This window comes from Eschrichtius robustus, chromosome 4 (assembly GCF_028021215.1).
Source record: "Eschrichtius robustus isolate mEscRob2 chromosome 4, mEscRob2.pri, whole genome shotgun sequence".
NCBI lineage: Eukaryota > Metazoa > Chordata > Mammalia > Artiodactyla > Eschrichtiidae > Eschrichtius > Eschrichtius robustus.
This window is the reverse complement of record NC_090827.1, coordinates 43372559-43386244: the sequence shown is the minus strand read 5'-3', so window position 1 is coordinate 43386244 and position 13686 is coordinate 43372559. Positions and strand designations below refer to the sequence as shown.

At 48.6% G+C, this 13686-nt stretch overlaps 1 protein-coding gene across 2 annotated transcripts in view; it reads right to left on the bottom strand.

Annotated features, from left to right (window-relative positions):
• FHDC1 (FH2 domain containing 1) overlaps positions 1 to 13165 on the bottom strand; it is a 40092-nt gene extending 26927 nt beyond the window's left edge. The window contains exons 1-2 of one of the 2 annotated variants that reach the window (XM_068542644.1): positions 13111 to 13165; positions 6596 to 7222 (exon numbers count right to left, since the gene is read on the bottom strand). In XM_068542644.1, coding sequence (XP_068398745.1) covers positions 6596 to 7084 — 489 coding nt within the window. In that variant the 5' untranslated portion in view covers positions 7085 to 7222; positions 13111 to 13165. Of the gene's footprint in view, positions 1 to 6595; positions 7223 to 11773; positions 11980 to 13110 lie in introns of those variants that run through there. The other variant, XM_068542643.1, reaches the window with a different exon arrangement.
• Positions 13166 to 13686: the final 521 nt, after the last annotated feature.

The following is a 13686-nucleotide window of genomic DNA, read 5'->3' as shown; positions in this document are numbered from 1 at the left end:
CTGCACTCACTTCTATCCAGAACGGGGGAAAAACTTTTTATATTTTTTCATTAAATTACCACCTCCTGCTACATTTAACCCTTGACGGCAGCACCCTCCCAGCCTCCACACCCAAGCCCCACCCTCATCCTCTTCACCCCTCAACCCTCTGGGACTCTGTATCCTCAGCCTAGATCCATAGCTATTATTGCTGGAAAAGTGGTGGAGAGATTACTGTTATTGTTCCTATTTGACACATACAGAAACTGAGCCTCAGAGATGTCATTTTATACCTTCCCCAAAGCAATACTGAACTGAAATGCCCCAGGGTCTCTCTGGTTCCTGTTCACTCTAGTTCCTGGGACTTTCAATATTGCTGTGGATATAGGAAAACAGAGAAGTAGGGAAGGTTCCCCACCAGCCCAGTATCTACATTGGGATGCTTCTCTGGGAATGGGGGCAGATCTGCAGAGAGCCATCCACGGGGCCTGGCCAAGGCCCCTGGTGACCCCAGAGTTGCATCTGTGGGACAAAGGCCAGGACTCACATTCTCACCAGCTGAGATGGCCGCCGGGAGTGGAGCTCAGGCAGGGAGTGGAGCTCAGGCAGGGAGTGGAGCTCAGGCCGCGGGGAGCACAGGGGGCCACGCCTGGGGCAGCAGCTGTGTCACCAGCGAGGAAACTGGTCACTAATTTAAGGGAATCCAGCAATACTCCTAAGGGAAAACCTGGGCGGGCCATCGCTGAGCAGTGTAAGGGGGAAACAAAGCCCAGCGCCTCCTCCAAACCACAGGAAAATGAGACAGTTGATAACACTGCAGGGACAGTGCCCTTCTCTCCGGGCATCCTCAGCTCTGCCCAGTGCACGGGCAGTCTGCTCTCAGAGGGCATCACACTCAGCCTTCTAAAGCGGTGTTATTACACAGTCCTTTAAAGAGGGTTATCACTACATGTGTAAATTAGCTTATCTTACTTCCCAAAGGCTTGCCGGCAGTTCAGAGGCCCAAGCGAGTGCGGCTAGAGGTGCTTTTGAGTCACTCCCAGGAGCGCACGCCTCGCGGACTGCACAGGCGGAGACAAACAACCCTGGGAACAGGGGTGAACTGACCTGGCCCCTCCCTCCCCACCAGTTCAATCAATCCATATCTACTCTTCTGGACACCGCAGGCCTGCTGAGGCGGGTGTACTCAGCATGTACAGAGCTCATGACCTGTCCCATTAAAGGCCCACCCAAGAGTTACACCATCCCTGGTGAACAGGGGAGCAAAGACGTCAGGCGATGTGCTCAGCTCATCCACCCTAAAGACGTCCCACCCGCTCTCGTAACAGTCTCCCCACAGGCTGCCAGGCGGTGGGGCTGCTCAGATCCCTCTGAGGCGCGGAAACAGCAGTGCTGCGTGCTCAGGGAAGCATATGAATGGCTACACCCCCAGCCCCACCTGTTCAAACCTCCAAATAAGCTCTCCTCCTTTTCTTCTTCTGCAATTCTTGCACTCTCATCCATCCACCACAAAATCTGCCTCCCATATTCGTTAAAGGAAGAAGGAACTTTTCTTTTTTAGTTGTGGTAAAACACACATAACAGTTACCATCTTAACAGTTTTTAAGTGTACAGTTCAGCGGCAATAGGTACATTCACACTGTTGTGGAATCATCACCACCATCCGCCTCCAGAACCCTTCATCTTGCAAAACTGAAACGCTGTCCCCATTAAACACTAACTCCCCACTTCCCCTCCCCACCCCCTGGCAGCCACCATTCTACTTTCTGTCTCGGTGAATCTGACTACTCTGGGTACTTCATATAAGTGAAATCATACAGTATTTGTCCTTTGGTGACTGGTTTATTTCATTTAGCGTAATATCCTTAAGGTGGAAGAAGAAATTCTTAAATCACTTTAGCTTCCATTTGTCAAAGGAGGCTTCCTTACCTACTTAAGTAACACTAAATAGTAGTTATTTCAATCCTATGTCAAACCTGAAAAGCAATTATTTAAAAAAATCTTCCTGTATCCACTAATATAGACTTAGCTTTTGGGTTTTAATGGTTTTTCATTCTTTTTTTATTTTTGGTTGGCTATTCATTGGGAAATGTCCCTCCCCCAGCTCTGAGGGAAAAAAATGATAGTCCAGTTGAAGCTTTTTTTTCCCCTTTCAAATACTCTATCTAGTTCTATAGTTCTCAACTGAGCATGTCTCAGAATTCTAGAACATTCTGGGACCATAACAAAAGTTGACAAAGAATGACTGATACCTGAATTACTGTGTGGGAGAATAACATTCCTTTTCATAAACTTAGAAAAACCAATCTTCCTTCCTTCCTCTCTCTTTCCTGTCCTCTCTTTTTCTAATAAGCAATTTTAATTATTTCTTATGTGGTATAATTAACTAACACTAATTGTAATATTACCACAGACACCATAGTGAATGACCTCAAGTGTTTCAATGTTTGCATTTTCTTTTTCATTTTTAAATTTCAGTTTTATGGAGGTATAATTGACAAATAAAACTGTAAGATATTTAAGGTGCACATCATGGTGATTTGATATATGTATACACTATATACTTGTATACATTCCCTCCATCACCTCACATATTTATTTACTTATTTATTTACTTTTTGGTGAGAAAAATTAAGTTCTACTCTTTTAGCAAATTTCAATTACAGAATACAGTGTTATCCACTATAGTTGCCAGGTTTCACATTATGTCCTTAGACCCTATTCATATTATTGTGTTTTCTCTGTGAACCCCTATTTTGACTTATCATACTGATACCTTATAAGATAGCCCCTTTGCTCCCTTGGTTCAGTTCTGTCAGTTCAGTTTACTTTCTTTGGAGGATACCAAATGGCTAGGGCTGTCCTTGCCTTGAGAGCATTTCAGATTCTGTAGGGAGACAAGGGTAGCCCCAACTAACCAGCTCCGAGGGGCTGAAGAGCAGCGCTAACAGATGGATGGGGGCTTCTCAAACGTGAGATCACCAAACTCGGAAAAGAAGGTGGAGTTTGAGTTGAACTTCTTTATTATTATCCCCAGTAATACCCTTTGTTATTTCTAATTACTTTACTAAAGTTTATTATTGTAACATCTGTAGCTTCAAGTTAATTTTCGTCTAGTGAAGATACAAAGATAGTATTTCATAACCTTTTCCCCCCTTTACTATGTTCTAATTTACTATTTTAGATGTTGTTCTCCCTAAATTCAGCCATTCCCAAACCCAGCTCTTCCCTGTCTCCCAGTAACTTCTTCCTTCGTAGTATAATGGAACTTATTTGTAGTGCTTTATAAGCCCTTTAAAGCCGGAGCCAACCGCATAATGGCAGGCCATTTCTGTAGGAGGTTATTACATTTCAAGGGAACATAATCTGATCCGTGGCATGTTTGAGCCTTCAGAATTATGAGCTGTGTGGCAGCAGATGGGAAAGCCACATTTCCAGGCTCAGGATGGGTCCCTCGGCCAAACATGCTACGTATGTATTCTCCAGTCCACACAGTTTCAACCCTGGACTCCACTTTCTACAGAGTGAATTGGAAGATTTATTACTGGTCCATGTTAGACTATCATTCTGCTGCGTTGTAACTTCTTTAAAGAAAATCTAATGAGGGAAGAAAACAGCATGTACTATATTCTTTTACCAAAAAAAAAAAAAAAGTATATATAATAATTCTAGCCACGTTGGAGATAGCATGAAAAATGGAAACTAATTCTGGGTAACCCTCTGTGATGTGACAATATTATCCAATCTGCCCTTAAATCCATCCACCTACACTACTTGTCCTACCTGAGTACTGAGAAGTTGAAGAGTTAGATTATCTTATGATACACAGTCATGGCGATTTAATTTTTCTTTCTAGACTGCTATCTTGCAGATTAGAACCTACATGTGTTAAAGTAAAGATATCTGCACACCCATCATTCATAGCAGCATTATTCACAAAAGCCAAAAGGTGGAAGCAACCCAAGTGTCCATCAACAAATGACTGGATAAACAGAATGTGGTATATACATACAATGGAATATTATTCAGCCTTAAAATTCTGGTGCATGCTACAACATGGATGAACCTTGAGGACATTATGCTGAGTAAAACAGTCCAGTCACAAAAAGACAAATACTGGGACTTCCCTGACAGTCTAGTGGTTAAGACTCCGCTCTTCCAATGCAGGGGTTGTGGGTTCGATCCCTGGTTAGGGAGCTAAGATCCCACATGCCACGCGGCCAAAAAAAAAAAAAAAAAAAAAAACTCTTCTGAAACTCTTAAATGTTTCCTTTAAAAAAAAAAAAAAAAGACAGATACTGTGTGAGGTACCTAGAGTACTCAGGTTCATAGAGACAGAAAGTAGAAGGGTGGCTTCCAGGGGCTGGGGGGAGGGGGGGAATGGGGAACAGCGTTTCAGTTTTGCGAGATGCAAAGGATTCCGTGGATGGATAGTGATGGCAGCCTTCCAACAATGTGGATGTTTCTGTGCCACTGAACTGTACGCTTACAAATTGTTAAGAGGGTGAATGTTATGTTATGTATATTTTACCACCATTTAAAAAATAATTGTTCAGTTTCAGGTTTTTTCTTTTTTTTAAGTTAAAGAAAAACAAACAAACAAAAAAAGAGTAAAGAAATGTATCTAGGGGGGGAGAGAGGCAAAAAGAAAGATTCTTTTTACCTGAATTTTAGATCTGGCCTAAGAAATGGACGTCTCTGCTTCTGCCATAGGTGGGAAAAGATGCCACACACCCTGCCACTTCCTTCCATCAGTGGGTCTTAAGCCCTCTTGAAGTCACTAACATAAAGCAGCAAGTTCCACACAGCCCCCTGAACTATCACTGGCCAAATAAATGTCTCCAGTTTATAAAGGACACTGCCCATTCTAACCTGGTCAGCTGCCTCCCCAGGAGCGTGATCAGCCAGACCCCCTTCTGTGGGTGACAGGGGCTTTCCTGAGACATGAGCTCCGTCTCCACGCACCCATCCACTCTTTCCTTTAAAATGCTTCAAGGCCAGTAAGTAGAGCTAGGAAACAATGGTGAGCATGACCTACTGTCCAGCAAGGAGTCTCTGCTGGAAGCTGGGGCAGAGGCCAGTGTACTAAGGAAATGACTTCTTGCTCCTTCTGATACTGAAAGGATGCACTGAGAAATAAAAGGCCTTTGCATAAAGGAAAGAGCAGGGAAAGCCAGGTTCAGCACAGGAGGGCACTAAGGATGTCCTGAAGACTTCCTCTCAAATCATCTCACAGCTTACACCTAATTCTAGTCCTAGGGTTCTCCACATTTTATAATAAATAGACTCTTGGCTATGTCAACAGGGGACCATACTGCCAGCTTCAAGGGCCCCCAAGTGAATTCCTGAGCCAGACAGAGAAAAGAGGTCAATACTGTCAGCTCAAGAATTCAGTAATGCAGAGAGCTGCTACTTCATTCCAGAGCCCTGCCTGCCCACTCTCTTATCTAGTCAGCTCTATCTTTGACCTATTTTCTCTGCTCCTTTACAACAGATTAAAAAATGATGCATTTCTGTTGCCCTTTTTTTTGGTGGGGGGGACAGCATTCTTTTCTTTGAACCCCGGTTTCCTAATTATTTCTTCTAGCAAATAGAGGTTTCTTAATTTACTTTCATGTTTCTAACCAGAGAGTACTTACAAATGTAATTTTTGACTCAGTTTCTGTGATGTTCGGTGACCTGAAGCTCTGAAGCCATGCTTTCACTTACCTTCTTATAACTTGCTAGCTTTATTTTTTTTTTTTTTTAAAGATTTTTTCCGATGTGGACCATTTTTAAAGTCTTTATTGAATTTGTTACAATATTGCTTCTGGGTTTTTTTGTTTTGGTTTTTTGGCCACGAGGCACATGGGATCTTAGCTCCCCGACCAGGGATCGAACCCGCACTCCCTGCATTGGAAGGCGAAGTCTTAACCACTGGACCGCTAGGGAAGTCCTAACTTGCTAGCTTTATATTTTCCTCAAAGTAACACAGTTCCTGTTCACTGGAAATGTGCTTTGTAGAAAGTCTATCTGAAAATAGCTTTATGCTTTGGCTCTCTGGAATCTGAGATGGCCAAATACTTAATTCAGAGATTTACAATGGCCAACACTTAATTCAGAGATTCGAAGAACGAAGGCCTCCTCACAACACTTGTGGAAAGAAAGCTGGAGGGAAAAATAAAGATAAAAGTCTAAGGATGTACACTATTTAATGATGTTATTTAATAAAAGGCACTTTGTCTCAGAAACCCCCAGTTAATCTCAGGTAACTGAGTTCAGGAGCTCAGGTTTTTGTTTCAATGGCGCCTCAGAATACTGGGCTTCAGCAGAACTGCTCCACCAGGGGAAACCAGGCAGATGTGCTGGAGGCAAGGCGCTGCCGGGAGGCCAGGAGCGAGGCCTCCAGATAGCATGTTCCCTGCATGAGGTCACCATCCTCTGGGATGTCTGCCAGGATACGGCTTGCATGCCTCTCACACTTCTTGCTACTCAGCTCAAGCTCATCATTTCCAAAGCACGTTCACTTGCATTACCTTATTTCTCAGTGATTCTAGCAGGTTTGGAATGCACACACGTCCCCAAACTCAAAACAGTGCGGTGTGGGGAGGGCCATCCCTCCGTGGACCATTCTTACCTCTTCTCTGCCCTCCCTGAAGGACGAATTCAAAGGCCCTCCTCTCCCAGAAGGGGAAGAGATGGTGGTGTTTTCTTGCTGCCCAAACAGCTCCTCGATGCTCTTTGTATCAATTTGGTAGTGATGCTGCTGCCTGGCTGCCAAGGTCCAGATGTTGGTTTTGCCACGAACTTGCTCCTCTGGAATGGTTTTCCAGAAAAAGCTTCTGATCCGCTTTTTCTTACCGAGGTGGCTGTAGCCGTTCAGGTGAGAGGTTGGGGGTAGTCCTGGGGCGGGAGGGGGGACCGGAGGCCCCCCAGGCAGTGGAGGGGGAGGGGGAGGGGGAGGAGAGGGAGGAAACCCTTCCCCTGAGTATGGGCATGGTGGAGGTGGAGGGGGCGGAGGAGGAGGCGGCGGTGGCGGCGTCTGCCCAATCATGAATCCAGCTGTCGTGGCAATATTCCCATTCCCTTTATCACTGACCAAGGAGACACAATTCATAACATGCATAGTACTGTTGCCTTCTAAGGAGATGATTTCTTGACCTTGGGGAAGCAGACACCGACATCAAATTCGTGTCATATACTTTTCCTCCCGCTAGTCCGCCGCCAGAGCAAAGGCAACTGCGTTGTGTGTCATCTTCCAGACCTGCAAAGATAAAACAACTTTAAAATCAGTGCAGGAAAACACTGCTATACTAGCGACTCCCTTCCGAGGCCAGCGCCAGTCCTCCCAGAGTAGTTGGATATTGAGATCAATGAGGGGCCACACATCCCAAGGAGAACTAAAAGGGACTAATACTTTTCTAAATGTGAACCAAATTTTACTACCTGGAAATGCTGCCAAAGCAGCAGCAATAAATCCAACTTGGAAACCTTCCACTCATCAATAAAACACATATTTACCAAGAACCTGCAATCGGTTCAGCAAAGTATTGCTCGCTTTCTGAACAAGCTACTCGTTCATTAACTGGCTCGTTTCCTTTGGGCAGTGGATCCCCAACCCCTGGGGAAATGACCCAAATGGCTGCAGCCCTAGTGACTCTGCCTTTTTCCAGTACGGACATGTCCCCTACCCATCAGTGGGCCAAAGGGCATCCTCCACCTTGCACATAATAGGCAGGGCACTCGGGGATGATAAAATAATGGCCAAACTCCTTCCCCCGGAGTCAGTGCCATCGTCTTCTCCCTACACTTGGTGATGCAGCTCCCCCGCAAACAGAGAAAAGAACGCCGGACATGAAGATAAAAGGTTCCGGCTCTAAATCAAGCTCTACTGCTTGCAATTTGAGAAAAGGCATTTTGCCTCACTAGATGTGGAGTTTCTCATTTGTAAAATTAGGAGGTTGGCACTGACCTCCATCGTCACTTGCGATGCGATCGTTCTGGGTTCTGGTTAAGCTCTCTGGAGCTTAACTCTCTGGAAACCACCAGAACTTCTCAGTGTCTCTTCTGCTTCTTCTGTGACGCTATCAGCAGAGGAGACACACACACACACAAGGGGATGCTGCCCGAATCACACCTGCCACACGGCTACCCCTTAGCCACTCGGTCACTGACTTATCTTGGTGGCTCGTGTTTTTATTGACCTTTAAATGTTCGTTTTTGTTCATTTGTTGTGGACCCGATGTGAAAACAGGGGTCAAAATAACTACAGATTACTCTTCAGATGGGAGGACAGGTAAGTGGAGATGTAGAACACGGGGCCCCGTGTAGGCTTGTGGAATGAGCACCCCAACTATTCGGGTGTGTGAAAAGGGGGCTGTTTCGTCTAGGTCGTAAAGGGTCACGTGGACTTCTGGACTTCTGAGAGGAATTATCCTTCTACAGCATTACTGTTCAAAGCTCACAGTTACACATCTTCATCAAACAATGCAGAATTCTACAGGAGCAAATGGTCTGATATCACTAATTCAAATATTATTAAATCTTTTACACAGAATCATACATAAAAGGCAGGACTGCCTCGGGAGTAAGAGGGGAGACTCCAAAAACAGACTGCTTTTCCTCAGATCCCAGTTCTGCTACTTCTTTAGGTGTGCAACCTGGGGTGAGGTAGGTTATCTAACCTATGTTGCAGCATGCTCCTCTGTACTATAAGCATATACCATTCCATTGGTTTGTATGCGAATAAATGAGCTCATACGTGTACACCCTTACCAAGATGGTACATAGTTAGCCATTATTAACAACAACTGGTGTCACAGGTACATACGATTTCTCTTTATTTTCACAGGCACTACATTTGCCTTAAAATATGTATTGGGTTTATAAGTAAAACGCTAGGTTAACCTTGGCTACTAGAAACATACCTTTAATAGTGCCATCCTCTGCTTTCTAAGTTACTAGGTTTGTGAGCTCTGTCCCTTTTCAGTACTCAGTGATTGTATATTAAGTTATCTCTACATTACAAGAACAAATGTTTTTATGAAACATTTAAATATTTAAGTTCTGAGAATTATGTATGGGTAGAAAATAGCATTTCCAACTATTTGCTGGATAATTTTTTTTTTTTAGCATTTTAACCACTTTTAAGTGTACATCAGTGGCATTAAGTACATTCACAGTGTTGTGCAGTGTCATCATGGGATAATTTTTTAGAAAGTAAAACTGAAAATATTTATCCAAGCCAACTTACAGCTCACTTGAGATGCAACTAGCTTTTAAAAGGAGTTTTCGTAATTATCATTAGGGGCATAACTAGGCTGTTTTCATAGTTGGCATCCCTAAAGCAAATGACTCACTGTCAATTACAGTTTATAGTTATATCTGAACTCTTCTTTTCTCAAGACTGTACAAGTAATCTTGGCAGTTTATCCTTACATATTTTAAAATACTTCTGTACATGAAATAGCTCATGTATAGAAGAATTGCTAATCCTCCAATTCACCTCCAATTCCAGATATGCTGACTTGCTTATAGATTATCCCTGTTAAGAATGGTGATAAGCTAAAAAAGTCTCCATCCTAGAAAGCAATAACTCATTCAGTGCTGCGTTAGTATATGCACAGCTGTGCCATTAAACCTCACAGAGCAAATGCAGAGATACTAATGAAGAGTGAAAAAGACTATGCCCTCGGAGGTCGTGCAACACCGTCTTCTAATACCAAAGCCCCAAAGCGTGTGAGTCCTTTTGAGTATAGTCTGTTTTGCAGAGGAAGTACCAGATTAAAGCTTGTCAAAGTAAAAAGCGACAGGCGTTAGCTATGCATCAGCAGGATTCTAACCACTGTCCCCTCTTGAGAAAGAATGTTATTTTAGAAAGTTAAAGGAACAAAAGAAAATTTACAACATTGTTCCTGGTATGTTGTCTGGCTAATTTTTTCCCAGGGTAACATACAAGGATCCTAGGCCCCCAACAGCTTCTAATGAATGAGTTCTCCAGCAATGATTAGCTAAGATGCTAATGCTTTTACTACAAGCCTCAATAGGGCTTTGATAGGGTTTCCCCCTTGGGCCAGGATTTCCAATGTCAAAGAGATGGCAGGAAAAAGAGAGTGCAGACACACATTCTAACCCTTTCCACAGTCTCACGAGATATTAAAACAGAGGATACACAAAGAATATTCAATTTACTATGGTACTGTCCGCAGTAAAGATGCAAACGCATACTCTCCAAATATGCTAGGAGAACATAGGTGATGCAGCAGCCCCAAAGACGGCTGTTTCACACAGCGGGCAGTTGCCGGCAAGGACAATGGAATTAGCCTTAGGCTCTATCTGGAAAATGTCAAGTGTCCCATCAATCTCCCCAGGGCAAACAGAGACAGGCTTGTATTTAACATCTCACCTACAGGTTGGGGACCTCAGCAGCAGGGGGGATGGCTGCTAAGGTTGACAAATGCCCAGCCCTGAGTAAACTGTACAGCTGTCACAGTAAGTGTCTGAAGATGAGAACTTCTCTTTGAGTCCCCTGGGCGCTAATCATGACCCACTGGGGGTAAGTCCCAGTGAAGGCCCCTCCTGGGGAGGCTACTGGCTCAGCTGAGCATCTCCCATCTGTGTGGATTTTTAATAAGGGGATGCTGTGACCATGTACCTAGGCTTTAGCTGATCAGCAAGCAAAAAGTCTTAGAATGAGAAGGAGAATAAGGGTCTTCAAAGAAGCCCTGTGGCCCTTCCTAAACTCTCTTGCCTAAATAGCCAGGATTACTTTGCTCTTGGTGTCAGAAACATCGTTGAAGCTCTGTTCTCTTCAAGGGAGTGGGTGGGAGGGAAGAAAAGAGCAAGTATGCTTCATTTCACAGTGTATTTAGGAGGAAAACATGTTTCTGAAAGCCCGTTTAGGGCTCAGAGCTCTCCTGAAAAACGGTTGGTGGGGCCTTGTTGCTCAGCTGGTCACTCACCCCCTAGGTCAACAATAATCAGAAGTAAACGCCACACCAGAAAAACCTTTCCCCTTGATTCCTGACATGTGTCACAGATGAGGTGGGATCAGGAAAGGCTGGCCCACACCCTTCTGATGACAAACGGGGGCAGAGCAAGCCGGGTGTGGAAGAGAGGCAGAGGAACGCACGGCCCTATTTTACTGGGGGGAGAAGAGAGGGTGGGGAAGGGACAGGCCATGTTAAAATATGGAGCTTTTGCTCTCCACCAACTCACTGGCGACAGGCTCTTCCCCCACCACCTATCTTTCAAAATCTTTCTGGATTATTAAACACAGCATGTCAACCCCACAGTCGAACCAGAGCTGGCAACATCCAGCTCTTCACCTTGGCACTCTCGCCAGCAGTGGAAGAACCCAAGATGTTTCCAGTCCGCGCGTTTAATCTGCCGCCGCACAACATAAACAGTCCACAGATGCCCCCGAGCGCAACACCCTGGGAGCAGAGGAAAAAACGCCTGCTTCTGAATGTGCATTTTCAGCTTCTCTCAGTGTCCCCAAACAAAGCAAACGGGTGCCAAAGGATGCTCTAGAGAGAGGAAAGGAAGCGCTTGCGACTCACTCCAGGAAGACAACTGTGGGTCAATAGACGAGAGGGGGTCACAGACGGCCGAACAGCAGGCGCAGTTTCTGTGAAAACAGCTGTTCGAAAACGGACTCGTGGGTCCTGAAGACACTCGGCGTGGGGGACACCGGGGACCCGATTTCTTTCGCAGTCTGGACGCCCAACAGTTCCCTAGGTCTCTGCAGTGGCGGGCGGTCCACCGCGTCCTTCCGCCCCCAACCCTCGGCCCGCGTCCCGCCCCAGCCACTCACCAAAGCGCCACCGGCTCGGCCGCACGAAAGGCTCGGAGGGCGCCGCGTCCGTCCGAGTCCCCGGGGAGTCCGCGGGCCGCCAACCCCAGCGCGTCCTTATCTGGGCGGCTGCGGAAGGGGTGAGAGAGCGGGCGCCGGTGCGCGGCCCAGACAGACGCCCACACGCGCCGCGCAGGCTCTGCGGCGGGGCCGAGGCGCGCGCCGGGGAGGGGCCGCCGCCTGCCGCGCGAGGACACGCGGGTCCACGGGGCGGACGCCGGGGCACGGCGGGACCCACTACCTCCCGCGGGCACCGAGCACGCGCGCGTCCTCAGGCAGAAGCTAGTGGAGCAGCAGCCGCACTAGCTCGCCCCTCCCGGAGCCCCGCAGGGATCGCCGGCCCCGCCCCTCGCCTCGAGGGCCCCCGCCTCCCCCGCGGATCCCCGAGGCCCCGCCCCCTTCGCGGGGGCCTCCGAACCTGGCTCCTCCAAGCGGAGTGGGGGGCTCACTAGGGAAGGTGTCACTGTGCTTGAAGCGAAAGGGGGATCTCCCAGTTTGCGGGCCCCGCCCCCTCCTCGAACCTCCGCGGCGACACCTCCCCACGTCTGGGGTCCGGGTCCCGAGCGCGGGGGGGGAGAGAGCCTCACGGCCGCAGTGCGGAGCAGCCAAAAGGAGCGGGGAAGAGCCGGCGAGAAAAACACAGAGGGGAGACTCCTGGTGTTTGGTCGGAGGATTAAACCGAGAGCCCGTTGTCCCCGAGCTGGGGCACCGCAGAGGCTGGAGGTGACCCGCCAGCCCACCCACTTCCTCCCTCAACTTCCACAAGCGCAGGGCTCAACTTCTAAGCTGAACTTCGCACGGGCAGAGCGAACGTGCCAGAGCGAGTACCGCCTTGTCCTCGGTCCGTATCACCCGGACGCGGTCCTGGCCAGCCCCGCACCACAGTCAGGAGGGGCAAGTCGTGGCTCCCCCGCTGGCCAGGGACCCGGCGCGGGCGCCCCCACTTGCGCGCTCTTGGACGGGCGGGGATCAAGTGGGAGCTCAGTTTAGCCAAAAGTCCTGGCAGCTAAAGCTAAATCAGCCGGCCCAGGTTTAACCCGGAGGCGGCCCGGGACGCGCGCGTCTTCCCCTCAAAGGACGGATGGCTGTCCTCTGCGGCCCAGGGAGTGCAGCCGCCAAAGTCGGGGGAGCTCAAACCTCCCCAGCCTTCCCGGTGAGGCTCGAAGGCAGCCGAGATTCAGTGCCACAGCCCTCGTTCCTGACGGATCCCCGCCCCCGGCCCTCCGGAGCCGAGGAGTCTCGGTCCCCGGGAGCACCCGAGCAGCGATCGCCCTGCCTGGGCAGCGCGACTCACTCACCCGCGGCCGGCGCTCCCAGCGCGCGCTCCTCTCTCCCGGCCGCCCGCGGTCTCCCAGCGCCGTCGCCTCCTCCCGGGTCACTGCAGCCCTGGCTGCTCGGGGCCGCGAGGGGGCAGGGCGGCGCGGGGCGGGGCGCGGCCGCTGCCTCAGGTAACAATGCTGCAGACCAGGCTGCTCCCAGCGCCAGCTGCAAAGGGCAGCACGCCCTTTCCATCTCGGCCCTTCCTCCCTCCCACCCTTGAGCGCCAACATCGGCGCTGCGGCGCTCACCTTCACCTGCATGGGGCCCCGGGGGCCTGGGAGCCGCCACCCGGCAGGCGGCTGCCAGCACCTGAAGGCTGGAGCGGGGCGACCACCGAGGAAAGTAGGGGCGGCGGCGGGGGACAGAGATGTACGGACTGTGAAGAAGAGCTAGGTGTCCTCGTGGAACCAGCAACGGGAGGCGCCAAGCTGGCTCTGAACTGGCAAGTGGCTCCACAAAGGAGCCTCTGCGGCAGCCTCCCCGACACCCTCTCCTGCGCACACGCGCGCGCACACACATGTGCGCACACGCACACTCATGCACGCTCCGCTCAA